This window comes from Dysidea avara, chromosome 8 (assembly GCF_963678975.1).
Source record: "Dysidea avara chromosome 8, odDysAvar1.4, whole genome shotgun sequence".
Lineage (NCBI taxonomy): Eukaryota > Metazoa > Porifera > Demospongiae > Dictyoceratida > Dysideidae > Dysidea > Dysidea avara.
In genome coordinates, this window is record NC_089279.1 from 5463464 (window position 1) to 5488919 (window position 25456).

General features: G+C 38.6%; 4 protein-coding genes across 11 annotated transcripts in view; all 4 read left to right on the forward strand.

The window, feature by feature from the left end:
* Positions 1-1371: 1371 nt before the first annotated feature.
* On the forward strand, positions 1372-22311 carry LOC136265159 (tripartite motif-containing protein 2-like). Of its 6 annotated transcripts, XM_066059975.1 has the most exons (10): positions 1372-1466; positions 1530-2076; positions 2791-3065; positions 5172-5263; positions 5316-5402; positions 6410-6462; positions 6510-6624; positions 6674-8751; positions 8868-8950; positions 18719-22311. In XM_066059975.1, the coding sequence occupies exon 10, from the start codon at positions 19934-19936 to the stop codon at positions 22169-22171; it is 2238 nt and encodes a 745-aa protein (XP_065916047.1). In that variant the 5' UTR covers positions 1372-1466; positions 1530-2076; positions 2791-3065; positions 5172-5263; positions 5316-5402; positions 6410-6462; positions 6510-6624; positions 6674-8751; positions 8868-8950; positions 18719-19933; the 3' UTR covers positions 22172-22311. The 6 variants fall into 6 exon arrangements, with proteins under 6 accessions (XP_065916047.1, XP_065916046.1, XP_065916049.1 ...); XM_066059974.1 differs by having other exon boundaries at positions 6674-8950; XM_066059977.1 differs by lacking the exons at positions 1372-1466; positions 1530-2076; positions 2791-3065; ... (4 more) ...; positions 6674-8751; positions 8868-8950 and adding exons at positions 13100-13176; positions 13236-13476; positions 13532-13797; positions 17411-17466; positions 17516-17635.
* On the forward strand, positions 10133-12370 carry LOC136264698 (tripartite motif-containing protein 2-like). Its single transcript, XM_066059476.1, has one exon. The coding sequence runs from the start codon at positions 10133-10135 to the stop codon at positions 12368-12370; it is 2238 nt and encodes a 745-aa protein (XP_065915548.1).
* Positions 15032-19107, forward strand: LOC136264699 (uncharacterized). The gene is made up of 4 exons (XM_066059477.1): positions 15032-15131; positions 17411-17466; positions 17516-17588; positions 18719-19107. Exons 1-4 carry the CDS (start codon positions 15032-15034, stop codon positions 19105-19107), a joined length of 618 nt encoding a protein of 205 aa, XP_065915549.1.
* A 702-nt stretch (positions 22312-23013) lies between the features above and the next one.
* LOC136265163 (tyrosine-protein kinase-like) overlaps positions 23014-25456 on the forward strand; it is a 28271-nt gene continuing 25828 nt past the window's right edge. Inside the window, exons 1-3 of one of the 3 annotated variants that reach the window (XM_066059983.1) lie at positions 23020-23144; positions 23187-23426; positions 23482-23735. Coding sequence is in view for 1 of the 3 variants with exons in the window: in XM_066059987.1 (XP_065916059.1) it covers positions 23674-23735 (62 nt within the window). In the remaining 2 variants the exon portion in view is untranslated. Of the gene's footprint in view, positions 23145-23186; positions 23736-25456 lie in introns of all 3 variants that reach the window. The other 2 variants (XM_066059984.1, XM_066059987.1) reach the window with 2 other exon arrangements.

The following is a 25456-nucleotide window of genomic DNA, read 5'->3' on the forward strand; positions in this document are numbered from 1 at the left end:
ATGGAAATTAGAAAGGGACCATAGGGTGAAAAGGGGAAATCCTCAATGATTATCTGAACAAGTGTAAAATTTTCACTGTTATAAAATGTCACTACTCATGTTCTATCGAAATTTTTTGTGGTATACAGGGGTATATAATTACATATTTTAAATTATGGTGTTCTAATTAATTTGTAAACATGCATGCCTCATGCTGACCAGAAGTTGCTGACAACATTGCTACATATGTTGTATGTGCTTCTGATTACCCAACATACAAATTGCAGTAACGCCTGTGGACAAGTTTTGGAAGAGATCATGTGGACAAGAGTTCTATATACCAGAAATTCAGTGTATGGTAACTGTTTGTTATGTTGTGTTTTGTGCATAGTTTTGTTTACTGAGTTGTTTCGGGGGGTCAGCAACTACAAAAAATCCTGCACGAGATTTCAAACGTTTGAGATTTGACAAGAGATCAAACAATTTATGGCATAGATAGTATATTCAGAGCAAGCAAAATCTTTAGTATCCGGAACACTTTAATCACGTGATCCTAATTATAAGTATCCGAATACGTACGAAAAGTTTTAATTCTAGATTTATAGAAATATACGGAACTTTGTGACAATTTTCAGGATTTCAAAGAGGTTGCACAAGCTAAGATATTTCAAAGGAGTTGCCTCTCGAGCAGTGTTTATTCTAGGATTTCTCTTTTGGGGGGGGAATCAGGAATTTGGGGGGTGACCAGGTGAAAGTCTGCTATATAGTTGTCCAAGTTCACAATTATGTTAAACACTTGAAATAGTTGCCAAACACTAGTTAGCGAGCTAGTAGGCATTTAACATTGTGTCATGAGTGTTGATTTTGATATTTGTGATTGGGTGAAGCCAGATTGTATGATTAGGCTTTCTGAGATTAAATCCAGTGGGTATTTGTGGTGAATGTGCATGCCATTTTGAAAGTAGAAATTTTTACAAATTACACTTTCTGAGATTGAATTTAAGGAGAGTTAAGCATGCTAGTTGGAAAAACTAGGTAGACTTGGGCTCTCAGATACTTGAATAGCCATCACTATAATTTATTATACATGAAATTTAGTTAGTTGTATATGTACCCTAGCAGATTTTTAAAAATTATAATTGATCTGATACTGAATCTGAGAGTATTTTAAGGTTGCATTTGCAATTTTAACCTGGGAAAATTTTTCATATTAGCCACTCTGAGAATGAATCTGAGAGCATGTTTGGTGTGCCGTTTTAAAAACAAGCTTAACCTTTAAGTATAGGTTAGTAGTCACATGGGTAATCTAATCACATAGATACTGGGTAAGGCTATAGTATCTATGGTAGTCACTCACAATTTTAGGGGGTGAGTCTGAGATTTTAGGGGGGAAAAGTTCCCCCCCAACAGCCCTAGAATAAACACTGCTCTCGAGAAGGTTTTGAGGTTTGATTCAACCATAGAACATATACGATTCAACGAAGAAGGTGAGTGAAGATTACAACTTTTCTAGTGGAGTCTATACATTTCATTACGGCAATTTGCGCTAGGTCGATACACGTGGAGCAAACTCGGGAGTCATGTCCGCGCCTGTATTATCCTGCGCGCCGGAATCTCGGTGCACTGCAAGAAGCCACTCCTAGCATGGATGCATCAATCTAGGGGGCGGAGCTGGTGAAGTCAGCGGGAGAAGTAGCGCTGAAAGGTTGGTCTGCTGTACAGTACATGTTAGAGATGGTGCACGTGACCACTTGGCCATGGTGAGCTACTATCACAGCCACTACAGTCACAGTAAGGCTATCCCTGACACCTAAAACTGTAGTACCACCAACATGAACAAGAGACTGAACTGTTGATGAAATTCCAAGAGTACAGGAATCATGGCTATGGTGCGGCCATCTTCAGCCTGTTCAACAAGAATGATACAGAAATATGGCTGTAATCCCATCAAGATGATGATCATGACAGATGTCTATTTTAATAATTTTCTTCATAACTCTTCGAAGGATGACTACACGGTCTCCCTGTTGATGGAATGGGAATGTTGTCTATGTCTTATTGGTCATCAGTTGTGCTTCCTTCATCATCATCATTAAGGTGAGTTTGTAACAATAAGAAATATCCGAGGGGTCACCAAAACCCACGCAAAATATCAAAATTGTGAATGAGATTCTAAATATTTGTAAATACAATATATTTTTTACGGTGATATTTACATTCTGCTACTTGTGCCGGGGAGAGTGGCTGACACAGCCTAGTGGACCACAGGAGCCTTAGTTTACAGAAACACAGGTATACTTTGCAAAATCCAGTAGGTAATTAGCTAGCCAATCCCCATCCTGGTTCAACTGGAAGTCTTGTTCAAAGCAATCTTGAGTTCTTTGTTGTGACTCTAGTAAAGATTTGTGTGGCTCAAGACTCACTGCATGACTGATTACATGTCCAACTTGGTAATCGAGTTTGTGAATGGATGGAAACAAAAATAATTAGATTTCAGGATTTCTAAATATTTAATGCATTTCTCAAATAGTACACGAGAGTCCCAAGGTGCTGGCGACCCCTCAGAAATATGTGAATATAATTTTTAATAAAAAGACTTTTAAACATGTTGCTAGGTGGTTTGTATGAATGTAGCTTTTGGTGGTGAAAACCATAGCAGTTTTTGCATGTGATAAAATTAAACATTCTTTGTTATTTTTAACCCTCTTACCACCACAACTGCCATATGGTGGTTTCAATATATAAACACCCATAACATCACATTCTAAACACTCTCTAACTTCAGTTGTAGCCCCTGCACTTATCCTGTAGCAGACATGCCCTCAAGTAAACAGGAACAGGGATAACTGGTCTCTCACACACCATCGCGCAGTTAGATGATGGAATTGCCTACTTTCGGAATGTTGATAACAAACATTGTAGATGATTCTTTCAGTGATAATGACACTACTAATGAAGAGAAGCAGTAAGGAGAGGGATCATATAGATTAGAGTGGAGAGCTGCTAATTTTTGTTGTCCTCGTGTCTGTATGTGCATGCGCTGCTGGAAAACCAGACTTGGAGATAATCGCTTCAACTATAAATAGGTTAGCCATAGTGCATTATTATAAACAGTCCTACCCTGTAAAGTTGTTGAATTTCACATTTGATTTTACTTAGATAAAATTTTTCACTATAATGGCTTTGTGGTTTCACTTGTGTAAACAGCAACTCCTAATCAATTCCTTGTTCTACAGGTGTTAGGCATGGAAAATTTCAGACATACAAATGTGATTAAATTGTGCGTAAATTTGTCATGTCGCACTCGTATTTTTACCCAGTGTATTCAATACAGTTTTATAGAATTTTGCGATAATGGCCGGTTCTTGCTCAGCGGGTCACAAATGTTCTATTACTGTACTTTGTATATAGTGACAGGGCCTGTGATAACATGGCATGTGGGCACAAACTACACTCCATCACATGATGGGTTATATCTCAGTATGAGCCTTATCCGCAATTACGTCACAACACAAAAATGGCGGAAAGTGTGGGGGCCTTTTGTACAGAGAGCCATTGGGAAGAAACCAAAAGCAGACCGTAGGACTACTCGAGAAGTACGAAAATGCGTGCCCCTACATAGTAAGATAGTTAATAAGCCTCACCAGAGTTTTTTCATGCTTTCTTCACGTGGAACATCTCAAAACGTTATCCCTTCCATACAAAGTATCCCACTTGCCCCCTACACTTTTTGCCATTTTTGTGTTATTTTTGCGTTGTGACGTAATTGCGGATAAGGCTCATTGGAATAGCATATTTGTATTCTGTAACTTGTGTTATATGACCAATAAAATGTTTAATAAGGGGTGAAAATTTCATGACTATAGTATAATGGTATAAAAAGTTACGAGTCATGAAAGTTTGAAAAAGTATTTTTTATGTGTCCACATGCCCTGTTTTCGCAGGCCCAGCTAAATTCATAATCAGTGGTCTACACTAATCTGAACAGACTTTGTGTTGATAACAGAGCTGTGTATTAGTGATGATCCAGTGTAGTATAACCCTTGTATGTACTAAATGTTTTGTACACTCTTGAAACTTCTCACCAAACAACTGGTGGAATGTGTAATGAAGAAGATTATGTTGTTTGTGTTTAATGATTTCACATGGTATTAAAAGTGCAGTGCTAAGTTAAAGTGTGTGGCATTTCAGTATAGTGTGTACTCTACTATTTTGTTGTTGTTGTTGTTGAAACACAGTACAGTGTAACAAGATTTGGATATCAGGCAGTTTGTACAAGTGTTGTTTCCTCCTATATAAAATAGTTGAATGTCCTTCATAATCTGTACCATTGTATTTTTGAAGTTTAGTGTGATTGTTCAATTAGAGTGTTTTGTATGTTTTTTTTTAATGTATTTAGACAAAGCTTTGTATGTTATAGTTACAAGCAGCGCTGTGTGCATGCACAGAAAATGCAACATGAGGGAGTGTCAAGAGGCTAATACAACATGAGACAAAGCCAAGTGTTGTATTAGTACACACAAACATGTAGTATTATATTGTACCTCTGGTCGTCTTGCTCAGAGCATTTATCTCAGAGTGCCCAAACCACATCAATTTTCGGTATCAGTAATTGTTTGAATAATCTATTTCACAAGTGGTAGGATTAGTCTGGCTAGTGTTAGTGATTTGCAATGTCACACATGTGATCAATCGTCTTGTCTAAGTGAGGTTCTTTTCATGACATTCCTTAACATACAGTTACTATAGCTAATTGGTACTGTAATACAGTACTTGTCGGCACTGTGTTCCTCCCATATAAAGTACAATATGAGCTTTCCCAACCAATTCACTAAACACTTTTATCATCACCTGATACCATTTGTGGTCCAGATAACCAAATGATCTACTACATCACCTAAACACATACTGGTATATACACTACACTATAATATCTTAGTACTATGACAGTGTAGCTAGTCTACTTTCTGATATACTTGTTACATGTTAAATGGTTTACTGTGTCATTAGATAGTAGACTAGTCACTCTGATATTATTCTAGTTTTATAGTAATAATTTCACTGCTCATGATTACACCAGTTCATAATTGTTCTGTAAACAGTGAGACACACATTTTTATTATAGCCTTGAGCAAATGGCAATGGTATGGAAGCCATTCACATTATTGTTGTACCATCACTTTAATGTACAGGACTTTTAATACCAACTTGTTGACATCAATGTGTGGAAGATTGGAAGAATTTCACAAGTCTGCTAATATCATTGAAAAGGAATGTGACAGAGGTGACCACTACATAAACACATAATATTCATAGTTGATGTTATCATATTGTAGAGTTGAAAAAGAGTATCAATGAAGCAAAAGAAGCTTGTACCAGGACAGTTAAGACAAGTAAAAATCTGGCAAAGAAAACTAAGAAAGGTGAGGACATGTTTTGTGTGTAATGTTCCCAGGTCATTCCCTAATGTTGGGTCATGTTGTTGGTGTTTGTTACTTGTCAATGTGGGACCATGTTGGTGTTTTGGTCTTGTAAATCATATAAGCCATCTTGAGAGCAAGAATAGACCACTTTATTTAAAAGCATGAGGAATTTAATTAAGGATTGACAATGTCTGGAGTAGGTCCATATCATTATTAGGTCCATATCATTATTAGGTCCATATCATTACTGTTCGAATAAACACCTGTCTTGATTATAAGCTCAGCACATACGTCTGGCCTCAAATAGAGGCCTGAGTGCTATTAATGAGATCAAGAGTATATAATGGGGAGGGCTCCCCATTATATACTCTTGATGAGATCTACTGTTAGGGACCTTAATGCTTCCCTTGCTGCTGCTATTTCTTCAAACTCATTAACATTAAGTATAGAGCCACCTGAGGGATGAAGGTGCTTCGAGTAATCACATGAGTAGTCTGCATGTATGTAGATAAGCACTTACCAAGTCCCTTGACTAGTGCTGAGGGATTGTGACACTTTGCTACTTTCACGATTGTAGGATGCAACATATCATAATTACGATAACTATCACGATGTTATAACTCAGCATTGTGCATGCGCAGCTTTGTATGATCTATTTAATATACGGTGAAATCGTGTAAACCTGTTCGACACAATTAAGGCCATAGACAGCTACAGTTTAATACAACCAGTATAATGAATAATAACATCCTTAGAAATTGAATGGTTTCTAACAGGTAAGCTTTAAACTACATAGTAAGATTTATTCACAATGAACTGTATCAGACTTGTTTTCTAGATTGTGTTCTTCCACAACAGTATGTGCCACCGCATTTAGTTAACTACTATACATTTGCATGTGATGTCACAACATCACGATTATTTATAATACATATCAACATCACAATAAGGCTGATAGTTGGTCAAATGGTACAATATCATATCAGTGTTTTCTTTACATTGTACAGAGAAATTTGATGAAGTACAAGCATTGAAGACTGAGTTAGCTAAAAAACAGCAAGTTAGTGTGCTTTAATTGGAGGTGTAATATTTTGTAGTTAACTACAGGAGGCTACAAATAGAATACAGTCCGTCTGACCTGGAGAGAAGACAACTTGCCAAATTGTTAGTTGAAGAACGTACCTGGTACTGTACCTTGATTAGGGGCTATATGGGAGTGATGGTGAGTATCTACATCACTTTACATCATATGACATCATGTGTGGTGATAGAATGTTGGGATGTCTATGGTTGGTAATTTACAAAGATTACAGATATTTCACAAGAGTTGTCTGTTGCTATTGAACGGCCTAGTGTTCTCCCTGAGAAATCTATTGATTATTTAGCAGAGGCTTGTCCTTTGGCTGCAGTAACTAGTGATTCTCAATAGTGTTGCACCGATATGCATATTTTTACATTTACCGATACCAATTTTTCACTCATTCCTGTAGCCGATATGCCAATATTCTTCAATTCTATATGTCAGGGGAAAAGGAGCAAAAATCATCTAAAGTTTATGTGTGTGTATAACATTAATTGCAATAATTTAATTACTTGCGTGGGTGGCCGATTCTACAATGTTTGCTACCAGTGTTAACACCTAAGTCAGCTTCTCAAGCAAGGTTTTGGTGGACCCTTTGCAAATAGTGATTGGTTAATTGTGTGGGCGGTCGATAAATATACACAGCCTTGCAGCCACACTATTCACAGATAAACAAGCCTAAATAGTTATAAACTGGTACAGCAAATAAATATTTACCGCTTACCTCTGCAGTCTTTGCTTTCTTTTAATACTGTCACGAGTTTATTACTGTCGTTAATGATTGATTGTGGGTTTAGGTTATCGGCAAATAATAATAATTATTATATTGTTTAATTAGCAGAGCTCGCCTGGGGCAAAAGTGCTAATGTACCTTAAAAGTGATTGTATAATAATTGTTTGAAGCTGTCAATAGTTTGTTGGTTGATGATGTCTTGTGGTAGTCCATTCCATTCTGGTATTGTTCTTGGAAAAAATGAGATGTTCTATTGATGTATAATAGTGTAGGAATTTTTGTTCATGATTAGATCCTGTAATGGTGACAGGTGATAATGTTGGTAAGTAGCTGTTAGGTATTTCAGTTAGGTTGTGGATAATCCTGTATGGTAATAGAGTTAATCTTGTATGGTAATAGAGTTAATCTTGCACATTTTCTCCTTAATTGGAGTGGTGGCCATCCTAATGATGTTAGCATTTCAGTTATACTATCTCGCATATTCCTTCTCCATGGTCGACTCAGTACAAATCTAGCTGCTCTATGTTGTATCATTTCTATTTTATTTATGTCCTTTAGGTGGTATGGGTCCCAAATTTCAGCAGCATATTCCAGCACAAGTAAGATAAATTGTTTATAGCTTAGTTCTTTAAGTGCACGTGAACAGTTTCTTAAGTTACGTTGTAAAAAACCGATTAGTCTGGTTGCCTTGTTGCATACATGGTTAACTTGTGGTCCCCAAGAAAGATGGTGATCTATTATTATTCCAAGGTAAGAATGCTGTTCAACAATTTTGAGGGGTTTGTTTGACATGTGATAAAGAAATGTTGTTTTATGGTGGTGTTTGGATAACTGGAGAATGCAACACTTGTCAACATTAAATTTCAGTTGCCATGTTTTAGCCCAAGTATTTAGTGTATTTAGTGTAGTTGTAATAACTGATGATCATTAGGAGAATTTATTGGTCGATAGATAAGACAGTCATCAGCAAATAAATGAACAGTGCTATGAATATTTGATATTAGATCATTAATATATAGTAGAAATAGTGTTGGTCCTAAAACTGTACCCTGAGGTACTCCAGAAGTGACTTTACATGGGGATGAGTATGTGCCCTCAATGACTACTTGCTGTGATCTGTTGTGTAGAAAAGATGTAATCCACTGAAGTGTTTTCCCTCGTATTCCGTAATAGTCTAATTTCTTCACAAGCCTGGCATGTGGAACTTTATCAAATGCCTTTGAGAAGTCCAGAATTCCAATGTCAACTTGTAATCTGTTATTTAATGCACGAGCAAAATCATCAATTGTTAGCAGGAGTTGTGATTCGCAAGAGCGTCTAGCTCTAAATCCATACTGGTTGTTACACAATATACTATTTGTTCCAGGTGTTTCATAATCTGACTGACTAAAATATGTTCCAACGTTTTGCAGACAACTGATGTTAAGGACACTGGACGATAGTTAGATGGATCATATCTTTTGCCTTTTTTAAATATTGGAGTTACAAATGCAGACTTCCACTCCTGTGGTATATCGCCAAGATTGTTGAAATAGGTGTGTAAGCATTGGTGTCAACTGATATGCAAGTTCCTTAAGTATTCGAGCTGGAATGTTGTCTGGGACCCCTGCTGGAATGTTGTCTGGGCCCCCTGCTAATTTCTTCTTCGTAGCCGATACCGATACTTGCAAAATCACCTTATATCGGCTGTTACTGATTATTCAACCGATTATCGGTGCAACACTAATTTTCAAGGTATCATTTTTGTTTCTGTACATGTTCTGATTTGTTTACTTGTGTTTTAGATTCTCTATCACTTGCTAATTGGCATGTTACGATCCCAGATTAGTGGCAGTCTTACTCCACAGCCTGTCCGTAATGCATCATCAACTTCAGGACTATCACAATGATCACAAAGCTTTGATCAATTAGATGATCCTGTTATCTACTACTCTGATTTTCCTTCCACATCGCAAACTACGGGTCAGCCTGTGTCACCATTAACTGTATCAACTACACCACCCCCACCTCCAGTACACAAGCCATCACAGCCATCATTACACAAGGATGAGGTGTATGTGTATCTGGAGCAGTAACTTCCTTCATCATCAGCAGTGACAGAAAATGGTGTACTCCCTCCTCCTGTAAATGCCAGCCCTGGCTGGTGGGATGACTTGATGACCCAACTTCGCAAGAGAGCAGAGAGTGTAGGATCCCCGATACGTCCCAGCACACCAGTAGAAGAGCAACTGTATGTGGAAGTTGAGCCACCCAGTTTTGTTCTCTCTCGGCGTTCCATGCCCATCTCATCCCCACCTCCCCTGTTCCTAATAAAGTCCCACAAACAATGACACCTCCAACTAATGACACCTCCAACTACACACATGAGGAGATCTGATTCCCAAGTACCACCACCAAAACTTCCCAAGCCATCCCGGACGAGTGTTGCTAGTAGTTACCAAGATAATAGTGACAGTGAAGATGAGAGTCCACTAGCTAAGGCCCTTAAAGGTGCCAAACTGAAGAAAACTTTTAGTAATGACTGCTCTGCACCAAAGGTGTGACCCTGCTAAATAATTATATTATTATTGTAATGTAATCCATTTTGGTAAGGTTATAACTGGATGTAAACCTTCTGAGGTTATTATTGTTGTCATATTGTAATGTACTGTCCAGATTATATCACCTGTTCTAATGTTAGTCACTATTACACTGTAACATCTCTTAATTGTGTAACCTTTTGTAATCACCTAATAATGATATGGACCTACACCAGCCCCTGAGCTAGATCTACAAGGGTTCACATCCTGAATATCCAGGTACTACAAATCATGTGATCAAATTATCACTATTTACATCACTACGTTTGAGTGGGGATTTCCCCACCCAAACACAAGAGCGGTCTGTGCACGAGATTTATAATAACTGCATGCAACAATGGCTGCCAAGCAGATGAAGAAGATGACTGGTCACCTTGCGTGTCCTATTTGTTGTGAGCTGTACAAGAATCCTAAATATCTCCCTTGTTATCACTCGTACTGTGAAGTGTGTTTGACGAAGCTACAGAAAAAGTCAGTAGACAAATCCAGCATCGCTTGTCCCGAGTGTAGGAGAAAGAGCGTCGTACCAGCTGGAGGGGTAAAATATTTGCCGAACAACTTTTTCATTAACCGCCTCTTGGATGAAATTGCTCTACAACGCAAGGTTGAGGGAGAAGAGGAAGCTAAATGTGACCATTGTGTTAGGGAGGACCCGGTGGAAGTTCTGTGCCTTGATTGTAGCGCCTTCTTGTGTAGCGTATGTACTAATTACCACAAATACAGCAAAGAGTGGCACAACCACAACATGATGCCACTCAATGAGGTGCAGTCTAAGAAAGAGAACGTCACTGTAACGCCAAAATCAAAGTTTGCGTTATGCCAGGAGCACGAAATAGAACTGAATTTTTATTGTGAAACGTGTGAGCAGTTGGTGTGTCACTACTGCATCATGAAGGATCATTTTCAACATGAACATGATACTGTGAAGAAGGTGGCTAACAAGTATCGACAACAAATGGATGACATGATGAAACCAGTAGAGAAGATGATTGAAGGACTGTCAACTGCTCACAATAAAGTACATGGTGTAAAAGATGAGATTGGAGCTAAAGCTACCAGTGTTGACAAGGAAATTGATGCATATTATGAAAAAGTGCAGCGACAGTTGCTCCAACGATTGCAGCAACAAAAAGATGATCTAAAAACAGAGTTGCATAAAGTGTTGGGACAGAAGCAGAAAGAAGCTTCCCTCCATTTGGAGAAGATGGAACATTCCCAAGCAGAACTAGAGAGTGTTAAAGAACTAAACAGTGCAGTGAAGAGAGGGTCAGACCAAGAAGCATTGTTGATGAAGAAACAAGTGATGGATAACGTGAAGAGGTTGAGTGAACTCTATGGCCAGTTGGGAACTGAGCCAGTGGAAAGTGTTGCTGTAGAATTTGAGTGTGTCAAAGAATTTGATAAGTCATTTCCACAGTTTGGTAAGCTTTATATCGGTCCCAATATTTCCGTTGTGAATTCCGAAGCTTTAAATGTGCCTAAAATGATTTCAAAAGGGGAAATGGTTAATTTCAATATAGTCACTAAAGATCACCATAATCACATCTGCCACAAAGAAGATAGTGATATTACCAGTCAAGCACAGTCCAGTAGGGGAGATTTCGTTCCAGTAGAAATGAAGGATAACAAAGATGGCAGCTACTCAGCATCATTTATAGCCAATCATGTGGGAGAAATAAGACTGTCAGTTACTATTAACAAACAACACATTAAGGGAAGTCCTTACCTTGTGAATGTGCACAGAAACTATCGTGCAATGGATAAGCCAAACAAGATTGTTGATGAAGGAGGACTGAAACACCCACGGGATATTGCATTTGGTAAGGATGGAGTATGGGCTGTTGGGGATGACAGTAACCATTGTGTGTGGATGTTTGATAGTCAAGACAAACAAATTAGAAAGATTGGCAGTAGTGGAAATGGTAATGGACAATTTAATTATCCACTGGGGGTAGCATTTGATCCTGATGGCCACTTGTATGTTACTGATTATAATAACCACAGGGTACAGAAGTTTAATGCTAATGGAGACTATTTGCTTCAGTTTGACAGTGGTGGATCAGGACATGGTAAACTAAATCATCCCTTAGGTATTGTAGTTCACAATGGCAGAGTATACATTACTGAATGTGCTGGTAACCGTATTTCAGTATTTCAGTGTGGTGGTCAATTTTGTCAAATATTTGGTTCAGGTCATTTATCCAATTCTTTTTACATCACTGTGACCAACAATGATCAGTTACTTGTTGCTAATTATGGTCACCACTGCATCTCCATATTTACACTAGATGGTGCCTACGTGGGCAAGTTTGGTGAACAAGGAACCGGCAGGGGTCAACTGAATAGTCCAACTGGTATTACTACAGATAAGTATGGCTTCATCCTTGTGCTAGAATGTGGGAATTGTCGTGTATCTATCTTTGACAAAGATGGTGTATTTGTGCACTGCTTTGGATCCAGAGGCTCTGCTCAAGGACAGTTTTCATCTCCTAATGGAGGATTAGCTATTAGTAATGATGGTAAAATCTACATCACAGACCGTGGTAATAACAGGATCCAAATCTTTTCTGACTAGACTGACTAACACATGTAGCTTGTTTGTATAGTGTCTTAATTGTCTCTTAGGCATATACAGACCTTTAGGAAATTTTATTTGTTCATTTTGTATATTTCTAATGATATTTCTCTTATCAAGAATGTACTGTGGTAGCATATATTATGTGGTCATTACTGCTTACGTAAGGATACTGGTTTTGTTAATTTATATTTAAGGCATGGAAAATAGAAAGGGACCATAGGGTGAAAAGGGGAAATCCCTAATTATCTGAACAAGTGTAAAATTTTCACTATTATGAAATGTCACTACTCATGTTCTATTAAAATTTTTTGTGGTATACATGGGTATATAATTACATATTTTAAATTATGGTGTTCTAATTAATTTGTGAACATGCACACCTCATGCTGACCAGAAGTTTCTGACAACATTGCTTCCATGTGCTGTATGTGCTTCTAATTACCCAACATACAAATTGCAGTAACGTCTGTGGACATGTTTTGGAAGAGATCATGTGGACAAGAGTTCTACCAGAAATTTAATGTATGTAACTGTTTGTTATGTTGTGTTTTGTGCGTAGTTTTGTTTACTGAGTTGTTTCGGGGGGTCAGCAACTACAAAAAATCCTGCACGAGATTTCAAACGTTTGAGATTTGACAAGAGATCAAACAATTTATGGCATAGATAGTATATTCAGAGCAAACAAAATCTTTAGTATCCGGAACACTTTAATCATGTGATCCTAATTATAAGTATCCGAATACGTACGAAAAGTTTCAATTCTAGATTTATAGAAAGTTCTGAGGTTTGATTCAACGGAGAAGGTGAGTGAAGATTACAAATTTTCTAGTGGAGTCTATACATTTACGCCAATTTGCGCTAGGTCGATTCACGTGGAGCAAACTCGGGAGTCGTGTCCGCGCCTGTATTATCCTGCTCGCCGGAATCTCGGTGCACTGCAAGAAGCCACTCCTAGCATGGATGCATCAATCTAGGGGCCTGAGCTGGTGAAGTCAGCAGGAGAAGTAGCACTGAAAGGTTGGTCTGCTGTACAATACATGTTAGAGATGGTGCACGTGACCACTTGGCCATGGTGAGCTACTATCACAGCCACTACAGTCACAGTAAGGCTATCCCTGACACCTAAAACTGTAGTACCACCAACATGAACAACCTCAGACTAGAGACTGAACTGTTGATGAAATTCCAAGTGTACAGGAATCATGGCTATATGGTGCAGCCATCTTCAGCCTGTTCAACAAGAATGATACAGAAATATGGCTGTAATCCCATCAAGATGATGTTCGTGACAGATGTCTATTATAATAATTTCTTCATAACCCTTCGAAGGATGACTATACAGTCTCCCTGTTGATGGAATGGGAATGTTGTCTATATATGTCTTATTGGTCATCAGTTGTGCTTCCTTCATCACCATCATTAAGGTGAGTTTGTAACAATAAGAAATATCTGAGGGGTCACCAACGCCCACGCAAAATATCAACATTGTGTACAAGATTCTAAATATTTGTATATACAATATAATTGTTTTACAGTGACATTTACACCCTGCTACTTGTGCCGGGGAGAGTGGCTGACACAGCCTAGGGGACCACAGGAGCCTTAGTTTACAGAGACACAAGTGTACTTCACAAAATCCAGTGGGCAATTAGCTAGTCAATCCTAATCGTGGTTTGACTGGAAGTCTTGCTTTGATCTTATCCTTCGTTGTGACTCTAGTAAAGATTTGTGTGACTCAAGAAGACTCGCCGATTGCATGTCCAACTTGGTAATTGAGTTTGTGAATGAACAAAAACGAAAAAATCGGATTTTTACATAATTTCAGATTTCAGGATTTCTAAATATTTATGGGTTTCTAATTGGATTTTTTCAGATAGTGTACGTGAATTCCAAAGTGTTGGTGACCCAGGCGACATGGATGTGGTGACCCTTCGGGAAATATCTGAATATAATTTTAATACTTAAGACATTTTAAAATGTTACTAGGTGGCTTACTTGTACAAGTACACAAAATTTCAACTAGAGTATGGACCATAGCGCATCGATAAAAAGTAGTGAAACAAACTGGAGTGGTGCACAACATGCATTAAATCACAGTAAAACAATAAAAAGTGTTATATCCCTACTGTACTCAAGATACCATAATGGAAATGCACAATAGGGATATAATACTTATTGCTTTACAGTGATTTAATATTGTGTACTACTCCAACTTGTTTCAGTACTTTTTATCGATGTGCTATGGTCCCTACTCTAGTTGAAAATTCCAAAAAAATTTTATGTACTTGTTTGTCAACTTTTTTTTGCAAATAATTATTATGAATGGTTAACCCATGCATACCGCATCTGAAATGACGCCGCACACCCCAACTATATCAACTATCATCTGAAAAGTGAAGTATCCATTACAATTCATTGTCAGCTATGTTCAACCTGTTACACAGCATTTCGAATCAAGAACTGTTTGAAAAGCACCTCTACAATCCACAACCGAAAGAAAGAAATGGTGCCGTGCACCCCAGTTATATCAATTATCGTCTGAAAAGTGAAGCATCCATTACGCTTTGTTGTCGGCTATGTTCAACCCGTTATACAGCAGTACGAATCAAGAACTATTCGAAAAGCACCTCTGCAATCATAACAGCCACTATGAAAAATATGGATGATTTCCGTTACGAAGGGAAACCATCACGAACTACCGCCAAATCTACACCCTTCACTGTCAGCAAAGATGAATGGGACACAAAGAAGGACACTGGTAAGTCCATGAAGAATGCATTGTACGTACTGTGGTATGCCGAAAGGTATCTCTTGGGCTGAAGTGATGTCAAACAGTGAAAAAATCAACCCTATAGCCTTAGCCTTTATCGAGTTACGCTTGTCTGAAGGCATCAGGCAGCCAGTCAGTCAGTAGAAAATTCCATTAAATAAATTATTTTTTAAATTCCATAGCAACTTGTTGAAAGCGTTTCGGGTCAATTTGAAAGCTTGTTTGGGCTTAGTTTTACGTAACCAATACTGCCTCATTGTCGTCAGGGGAAATTGAGGCTGTTTTTTGAGTGATGTTATTTTGTGGTCCACACCTACTCCTTTGTGGTCCCTTACTATACAGTACTATCGTACTGTATGACAGTACTATCGTACTGTATGATGAATGTAGGTAAAAACTGCAACAGTTTTTGTGTGTGATAAAATGAACACTCTTTGTTATATTTAAGTGTTGAACAATAGACAAATTATAAATAAAACTAAGTAAATCAGTGATGGTGTTAGTTTACAGGGTGTGTGGCAATATTAAACCAGTTGTGTCCCAAACACTGGCTGAAGGTTGGCTGTAGTGTACTCCTGGTTTCCTAAAATTGTTTCCCAAAAAGTGTTTGTGTACAGCATATTAGTAAGAGATGGGGGCACTCCCCCTTTCTCTTCAACTGCTCTTGTTTACATAGAAATTCTTGATGTAAATGACAATGCCCCAAACTTTTTACAGCCATTATACAAGTCTGACATTTCTGAATGTTTATCAATTGCGATGTATGTCTTTGTCTGTCCACACCCACAATTGTGCAGCGAAGAAGCTTCATGTTAAAGGTATCCAGTGTGAGCACGTTACACTCTAATAGCACGTGTGTTAAAGGTCCACTGAAATGGCAAAAATACACTTTGGCTATTATCAATCCTTGCTACTAGTGGGATAGGTTGGTGCATGTAATTTGGTCAGTTTATTTTGTTTAGTAGATATAACACGTTTTAGTGTATTTCAAATATATTACATCATAACACATATCAGACAAAGAAACTTCAGTATGCGTAGGGTGCCATTAAAGCGACAGAAACATCTATGTACAGCTAGATTCGATTTATTTTCACGTCATATCTAGCGTAACAACTTGAAACATGGTAAGAACTTGTACTGCAACCAATTACAAGCCTATGGGAGATAGTAAGTGAATTTACGTTGGTCTTGTGGTGAAGAATGCACGAGAATGCCTGTTAAAGGGACTGTAAATCAACAGTACAGTGCACGTCTAAGTTTATTTTTAGATGTTTTGAATACATTTTAAGGGTCCCATACAGCTGATGGAGGTAGAGAAATGTGAGGAAAAACAATTGTGATGACGCCACTGGCAAGATATGCCCGAAATGTTATCCCTACCAGGCAGAGAAGTGACTCAGGAAAATGTAATATAGATTTTTCATGGTACTGCTAACCCAACTTTGTAAACAAATCGAACTAATCTTTCTTCCGTGAAGCATAATGAAGTGTGAGCTTAGCACACAGGATGAGCTGCTACAGACAACTACAGAACAATTACGCTACTGTTTTCCAGCGGAGCATTCAAATAATCTTGGAACACTATTAGGTTGAAAAGGAGAGCTTGATATTGCCACCTGGCCATTAGACTTTCACTCTTTCCCATTGTAATAAAAATACTTCCGGTTCTTTGTCTTACATCACAGCATGACGTAACTGGACTTTGTGGCTTAATATCTCGGTACATCAACATAATTGAATTATTAAAATACCTGCACGTAACATGCATGTCCAGCCATGCCCTAACACTTACACCTGTGAACACTCTAATAGAACATACACCTGTGGTGTGAACTTCTTTCCCAGTAGGCTGTACTGGTGTTGTAGCTACTGAAAAATGACAGCTCGGTCCTTGTAGACTATCAGAAAGTGTGAATTCCTTTGAGTTCTCCTCTCTTATTGTTAATGGCTTTTTACATGTTCATTAGCCACAAATGATGAATTGTGAAGGTGTAGTAAACTAACAATGAAACAGGAACAATAGGTAGTGACATGTTATATTTGGAAAACCAGCTGAAAATTCTAAAGCAAATGTTTGATGTACCACATGTGTTCAGTTTATAATTGATGGCATAGTTCATTATGCTGTACTGTATATTGAATTTGACGCACAAAAATGTTAACAGTCACCCAAATAAAATCTGCCATATAAGAGTGATGTAAATAAGGTTGATAGTTGGTCAAATGGTACAATATCATATCAGTGTTTTCTTTACATTGTACAGAGAAATTTGATGAAGTACAAGCATTGAAGACTGAGTTAGCTAAAAAAAAACAGCATGTTAGTGTGCTTTAATTGGAGGTGTAATATTTTGTACTGTTACCTGCAGGAAGCTACAGATAGAATACAATCTGTCTATGACCTGGAGAGAAGACAACTTTCCAGATGGTTGGTTGAAGAATGTACCTGGTACTGTACCTTGATTAGGGACTATATGGGATGAGTGATGGTGAGTATCTACATCATATGACATCATGTGTGGTGATAGAATGTTAGGATGTCTATGGTTGGTGATTTACAAAGATTACAAGATATTTCACAAGAGTTGTCTGTAGCTATTGCAGGGGCGGATCTAAGATTTATAAAAAGGGGGGGCTAACTCAAGGTATTAATCTCTTGGGTAGATGATTCGCATGCTGGAACTAGGGGGGTCTGGGGGCATGCCCCCCCAGGAAATTTTTGAAAATAGATACTAAAACATTGCAATTTGGAGACATTTCCACATAACATTTTCTGCCTGTAGATATTTAATATACTGCCTTTAGATTATAGGTATGGCTATCTGAAGCATTTTGTTAATGGAAAAGTTTGGGTAGGTACAGACAACCAAGTACATGATGCACCCTCTCACAATTGCACAACACTGAATAGGTGCATGTTAGAATAATAATGTTGAAAGTGAAAAATCTTGAATACAAGATTGAATTTGAGAACCTTTTCAATGGAAATTGTGTACCTCAATAAAGTATTGCCATACATATTAACTACACAAGTAGATGAATGAAGCTCTTTAAACAGACCAATGCGCTTCATTGTATGTATAGGTGCAGGCAAATTTGGAAAAATTCCATAACAGAACCAATTATATGCTTCCAGTGAATGTTCTATTAGAGTAGTTAGCTGACTGCTCTATTAGAGTATCTCGATCTTGTACACCTCCAATGCTGATCCGGGTCCTTGTTGCATAACCTTTAGCATAAATCCACTGATAATACCTTGGAAAGATGTTTATAAGGTGGTTTTATGAGTATTTGTATTATTAGTGATCATATAATTATGCTAAGACAAAATTTCATTATAATATTCAGCATATTGATCAAGTAAAGCCTAAAAGTGAAGGAGGGGGGCTTCAGCCCCCAAAGCCCCCCCCCCCCCCTCCTGGATCCACCCTTGTATTGAACGGCCTAGTGTTCTCCCTAATAAATCTATTGATTATTTAGCAGAGGCATGTCCTTTGGCTGCAGTAACTAGTGATTTTCAAGGTAACATTTTTGTTTCTATACATGTTGTGATTTGTTTACTTGTGTTTTAGATTCTCTATCACTTGGCATTTCACGATCCCAGATTAGTGGCAGTCTTACTCCACAGCCTGTCCGTAGTGCATCATCAACTTCAGGACTATCACGACGATCACAAAGCTTTGATCAGTTAGATGATCCTGCTATCTACTACTCTGAGATTCCTTACACATCACAAACTACGGGTCAGCCTGTGTCACCATTAACTGTATCAACTACGCCCCCACCACCCCCACCTCCTGTTTACAATTCTGCCCCTGCACTACCCCCACCCCCAGTGCACAAGCCATCACAATCATCATTACACAAAGACAAGGTGTATGCAGAGCAGCCACCACAGCCACCATCAACAATAGCAGAAAATGGCGTACCCCTTCCTCCTGTAAATGCTAGCCCTGGCTGACGGGACCGAACTCCATAAAAGTCCAGAGAGTGTAGGATCTCCAATACGTCCCAGCACACCAGTAGAAAAGCAACTGTATGTTGAAGTTGACCCACCTAGTTTTCTTCTCTCTCAGCATTCCAATTCCGTCTCATCCCCACCTCCCCCTGTTCCTAATAAAGTCCCACAACCGATGACACCTCCAACTACACACGTGAGGAGATCTGATTCTCAAGTACCACCACCAAAACTACCCAAACCATCCTGAACGAGTGTTGCTAGTAGTTACCAAGACAACAGTGACAGCGAGGATGAGAGTCCACCTTAAAGGTGCCAAACTGGAGAAAGCTGTTAGTAATGACCGCTCTGCACCAAAGGTGTGACCCCAATAAATAATATTATTATTGTAATGCAATCCATTGTGGTAAGGTTATATAACTGGATGTAAACCTTCTGAGGTTATTTTTATTGTCATATTGTAATGTACTGTCCAGATTATCACTGCTCTAATGTTAGTCACTATTACACTGTAACATCTCTTAATTGTGTAACCTTTTGTAACCACCTAGTCATGACACCAGACCCTGAACTAGAGTTCACAGCCTGAATATCCAGGCAGTACCTTGGGAACTACAAATCATGTGATCAATACAGCTATTCTTGCTACCTCTCCCACCCTTCCCTGGTGGTTCTGATTTTGGCTGTGCAAGGAATATAAAGTCGCTAACTAGTCTGCCCATTGATTTATAGATCACTGTTTACATCACTTTTGTTTGGGTGGGGATTTCCCCACCCAAACACAAAAAGAGCGGTGTGTGCACGGGATTTATAATAACTACTTGCAACAATGGCTGCGAAGCAAATGAAGAAGATGACTGGTCACCTTGCGTGTCCTGTTTGTTGTGAGCTGTACAAGAATCCTAAATATCTCCCTTGTTATCACTCGTACTGTGAAGCGTGTTTGACGAAGCTACAGGAAAAGTCAGTGGACAAATCCAGCATCGCTTGTCCCGAGTGTAGGAGAACTAGCGTCGTACCAGCTGGAGGAGTAAAAGATTTGCCGAACAACTTTTTTATTAACCGCCTCTTGGATGAAATTGCTCTACAACGCAAGGTTGAGGGAGAAGAGGAAGCTAAATGTGACCTTTGTGTTAGGAAAGACCCGGCGGAAGTTCTGTGCCTTGATTGTAGCGCCTTCTTGTGCAGCCGATGTACTGACTACCACAAGTACAGCATAGAGTATCAAAACCATAATATGATGCCACTCAATGAGGTACAGTCTAAGAAAGAGAACGTCACTGTAAAACCAAAAGCCAAGTTTGCTTTATGCCAGGAACACGAAATAGAGCTGAATTTTTATTGTGAGACGTGTGAGCAGTTGGTGTGTCACTACTGCATCATGAAGGATCATTTACAACATGAACATGATACTGTGAAGAAGGTGGCTAACAAATATCGACAACAAATGGATGACATGATGAAACCAGTAGAGAAGATGATTGAAGGACTGTCAACTGCTCACAATAAAGTACATGGTGTAAAAGATGAGATTGGAGCTAAAGCTACCAGTGTTGACAAGGAAATTGATGCATATTATGAAAAAGTGCAACGACAGTTGCTCCAACGATTGCAACAACAAAAAGATGATCTAAGAACAGAGTTGCATAAAGTGTTGGGACAGAAACAGAAAGAAGCTTCCCTCCATTTGGAGAAGATGGAACATTCCCAAGCAGAACTAGAGAGTGTGAAAGAACTAAACAGTGCAGTGAAGAGAGGGTCAGACCAAGAAGCATTGTTGATGAAGAAACAAGTGATGGATAACGTGAAGAGGTTGGGTGAACTCTATGGCAAGTTGGGAACTGAGCCAGTGGAAAGTGTTGCTGTAGAATTTGAGTGCGTCAAAGAATTTGATCAGTCATTTCCACAGTTTGGTAAGCTTTATATCGGTCCCAATATTTCCGTTGTGAATTCCGAAGCTTTAAACGTGCCTAAAATGATTCCAATAGGGGAAATGGTTAATTTCAACATAGTCACTAAAGATCGCCATAATCACATCTGCCACAAAGAAGGTAATGATATTACCAGTCAAGCACGGTCCAGTAGGGGAAATGTCATTCCAGTAGAAATGAAGGATAACAAAGATGGTAGCTACTCAGCATCATTTATAGCCAATCATGTGGGAGAACTAAGACTATCAGTTACTATTAACAAACAACACATTAAGGGAAGTCCTTACCTTGTGAATGTGCACAGAAACTATCGTGCAATGGATAAGCCAAACAAGATTGTTGATGGAGGAGGACTGAAACAACCACGGGGTATTGCGTTTGGCAAGGATGGAGTATGGGCTGTTGGGGATGACAGTAACAATTGTGTGTGGATGTTTAATAGTCAAGACCAACTAATTAGAAAGATCGGCAGCAAAGGAAATGGTAACGGACAATTTAATCGTCCACTGGGGGTAGCATTTGATCCTGATGGCCACTTGTATGTTGCTGATATTACTAACTGCAGGGTACAGAAGTTTAATCCTAATGGAGACTATTTGCTTCAGTTTGGCAGTAGTGGATCAGGACATGGTCAACTGAACCATCCCTTAGATATTGTAGTTCACAATGGCAGAGTGTACGTTGCTGAATGGAGTGGTAACCGTATTTCAGTATTTCAGTGTGATGGTCAGTTTTGTCAAACATTTGGTTCAGGCCATTTATCCAATCCTTATTACATCACTGTGAGCAACAATGATCAGTTGCTTGTTGCTAATAATGGTCAGCACTGCATCTCCATATTTACACTAGATGGTGCCTATGTGGGCAACTTTGGTGATCAAGGAACCGGCAGGGGTCAACTGATTAGTCCAACTGGTATTACTACAGATAAGTATGGCTTCATCCTTGTGTTAGAAAGTGGGAATTGTCGTGTATCTGTCTTTGACAAAGATGGTGTATTTGTGCACTGCTTTGGATCCTCAGGCTCTGCTCAAGGACAGTTTTCATCTCTTTGTGGAGGATTAGCTATTAGTAATGATGGTAAAATCTACATCACAGACCGTTGTAATAACAGGATCCAAATCTTTTCTGACTAGACTGACTAACACATGTAGCTTGTTTGTATAGTGTGTTTAATTGTCTCTTAGGCATATGTAGACCTTTAGGAAATTTTATTTGTTTATTTTGTATATTTCTAATGATATTTCTCTTATCAAGAATGTACTGTGGTAGCATATATTATGTGGTCATTACTGCATACTTAAAGATACTAGTTTTGTTAATTTATACTTGAGCCATTGAAAATAAAAATTTTTCCAGTATATATTGCTAAAACATGTTTTTTTAATTATAGGAGTATGTAAATACACATTTAAATTATGGTGTTCTAATTAATTTATAAACATGCACACCTCATGCTGACCAGAAGTTGCTGACAACATTAAATTGCTTGTATGTGCTTCTAACTACCCATCATACAAATTGCAGTAACGTAGGTGGACATGTTTTGGAAGAGATCATGTGGAAAGGAGTTCCACCAGAAAGATAAAAATTATCTCGATCATTGTATATATGGTATAGTTGTTTGTTATAATTACGTAGTGCTTTGGTGTTATAGTTACTAAGTTGTTTCAGGGGGTCCACAACTACGAAAAATCCTGTATGAGATTGATCTTTGAGATTTGGAAAGATTTCAAAACAATTATGGCAAGATTTCGCAGCAAGCAAAATCTTTAGTATCCAGAATACCTTTAATCACATTATCTTTAGGAGCGCCCCACTACCTCTTCTGAACTGCGCTTGGCAGAGGTTCAGCTTGACTCATCTGTTTTTTTTATTCCATTACTTTTTGCAAAAAAAAAAATTAAATCACGTGATCCTTAGTATCCGGATATGTACGAAACGTTTTAATTTCCTTTACTACTAGATTTACACATGATGCTTAATGAAATATACGGAACTTTGCGACATTTTTCAGATTTCAACAAGAAGTTGTACGAGGTTTCTAAGGAGTTGCGGACCCCTCGCGAGGACTAAAGAAAGGTTTGATTCTATGATTCACTAGAGAAGGTGAGTGACGATTACAAATTTTAGACTCTACATTTGCGCTAGGTTGATACACGTGGAGCAAACCCGGGAATCATGTTCGCCCCCTCATATCCTGCGCGCCGGAATCTCGATGCACTGCAAGAAGCCACTCCTAGCATGGATGCAGCAATCTAGGGGGTGGGGCTGGTGAAGTCAGCAGGAGAAGTAACGCTGACAGGTTGGTCTGCTGTACAGTACATGTTAGAGATGGTACACGTGACCACTTGGCCATGATGAGCTACTATCACAGCCACTACAGTCACAGTAAGGCTATCCCTGACACCTAAAACTGCAGTACCACCAACATGACCAACCTCAGACTGGAGATTGAACTGTTGATGAAGAAACTCCAAGAGTACAGGAATCATGGCTATGGTGCGGCCTGCTATACAAGGATGATACAGAAATATGGCTGTAATCCCATCAAGATGATGTTCATGACAGATGTCTATTTTTATAACTTTCTTCATAACTCTTTGAAGGATGACTACACGGTCTCCCTGTTGATGGAATGGGAATGTTGTCTATGTCTTGTTGGTCATCAGTTGTGCTTCCTTCATCACCATCATTAAGGTGAGTTTGTAACAATAAGAAATATCCAGGGGGTCGTCAATGCCCACGGAAATTATCAAGAGTCCCATTAATTAAAGATATTTGTAAATACAATATAAGTTTTATAGTAATATTTACATTTAAGTTTTTATTGTGCCGGGGAGAGTGGCTGACAGCCTAGTGAACCACAGGAGCCTTAGTTTACAGAGACACAGGTGTACTTCGCAAAAATTCAGTAGGCAATTAGTTAGCCAATCTCCATCCTGGTTCAACTGGAAGTCTTGCTCAAAACAATCTCGAGTCCTTTATCGTGACTCTAGTAAAGATTTGTGTGACTCAAGACTCACTGCGTGGCTGATTGCATGATAACTGGTCTCTTGCACAGCATCGTGCAGTTAGATGATGGAATTCCCTACTTTCGGAATGTTGATAACAAACATTGTAGATAATAGATTAGAGTCGAGGGCTGCTAATTTTTGTATGTCTCAAAACAGTGTTCTCGTGTGTGTATGCGCATCCGCTTCTGGATAACCAGACTTGGAGATAATCTCTAATAGGTTAGCCATAGTGCATTATTATAAACAGTCCTACCCTGTGAAGTTGTTAAATTTCACATTTGGTTTCCAATTTTTTCACTTTAAGTATATGTTAAAGCATAGCCTTGCTCGTGCTATATGAAAAATAAAGTACGAGGCGTGCGGCCGAGATACTAATAAAGCATGAGGCGAAGCCAAGTGCTTTATTAGCATCGAGGCCAAGCGCCAAGTACTTTATTTTTCATATAGCACGAGCAAGGCTATGCTTTAAATGATTTATGGAACTTTCTACTCGTGTAGCTTCACCATACAATAGGACTCATAATTAACATACACTAGGACTCATAATTAACATGCATTGCACGAACTATTAGCAGCCTGAACACACACAAACCAGTTTAACAAAGTAAATCACGTGTAGTTCACCATAGTTTGGCATGGTAAATGTTCATCACGTCTTTTGGCAGGTTTTGCTTGCAACCCACAATCGATTCTATTGTGAGTCACATGGTGAAGTATTTCCATGATATCTCCAGGACTTGTCCGTTTACATTAACAAACGTAACAGCAACGTTACCTTCTCCCACCCATCATCGAAGCATTTAGGTATGTCTATAAAAGCAATCCAGTGGTGTAACTCGTATTGGCTGGGGCGATTGATCACTCGGCGCGACGAGGCTATCAGCCTTCACCGGCTTGGGTGATTAGTCGTACTGGCGTGAGCTCCATAGGCTATTAGCCTACGGGTCATTCCATACCAAATCAACCAAAAAAAATCCTGACTCCTTCGGATTTTCATGAAATTTGGCATAGACATGGACTCTACTAAGAAACTTTCTCACACCAAAATTTGGCCCATTCTGTTAATCTCCCTTTAAGATATGACCACTCAAAGTTTATTAGAAAATATTACAGCAGCTTACACAGGTTCAATAAAATGGCCATAACTTTGTCAGTGATTGCCAAAGCACCTTTCTGTTTAGAGTGTTGGAATGCTTATTAAATTCTCTTTCAAGTGATATATAAATCATTATAATTACTCAAAGGAAAAGGTCAAACCACAAAAATGTGATTTTTCCCTTTGAACTCAGTTTTTTCAAAAACAGATATTTTAATTGCTTTTATTTTTTGTTCAAATATTCTTCTAATAGCCTTCTTTCATGCCGGTAAGTTTGAAGTTGGGATGACAAGTAGACCATGAGTTAT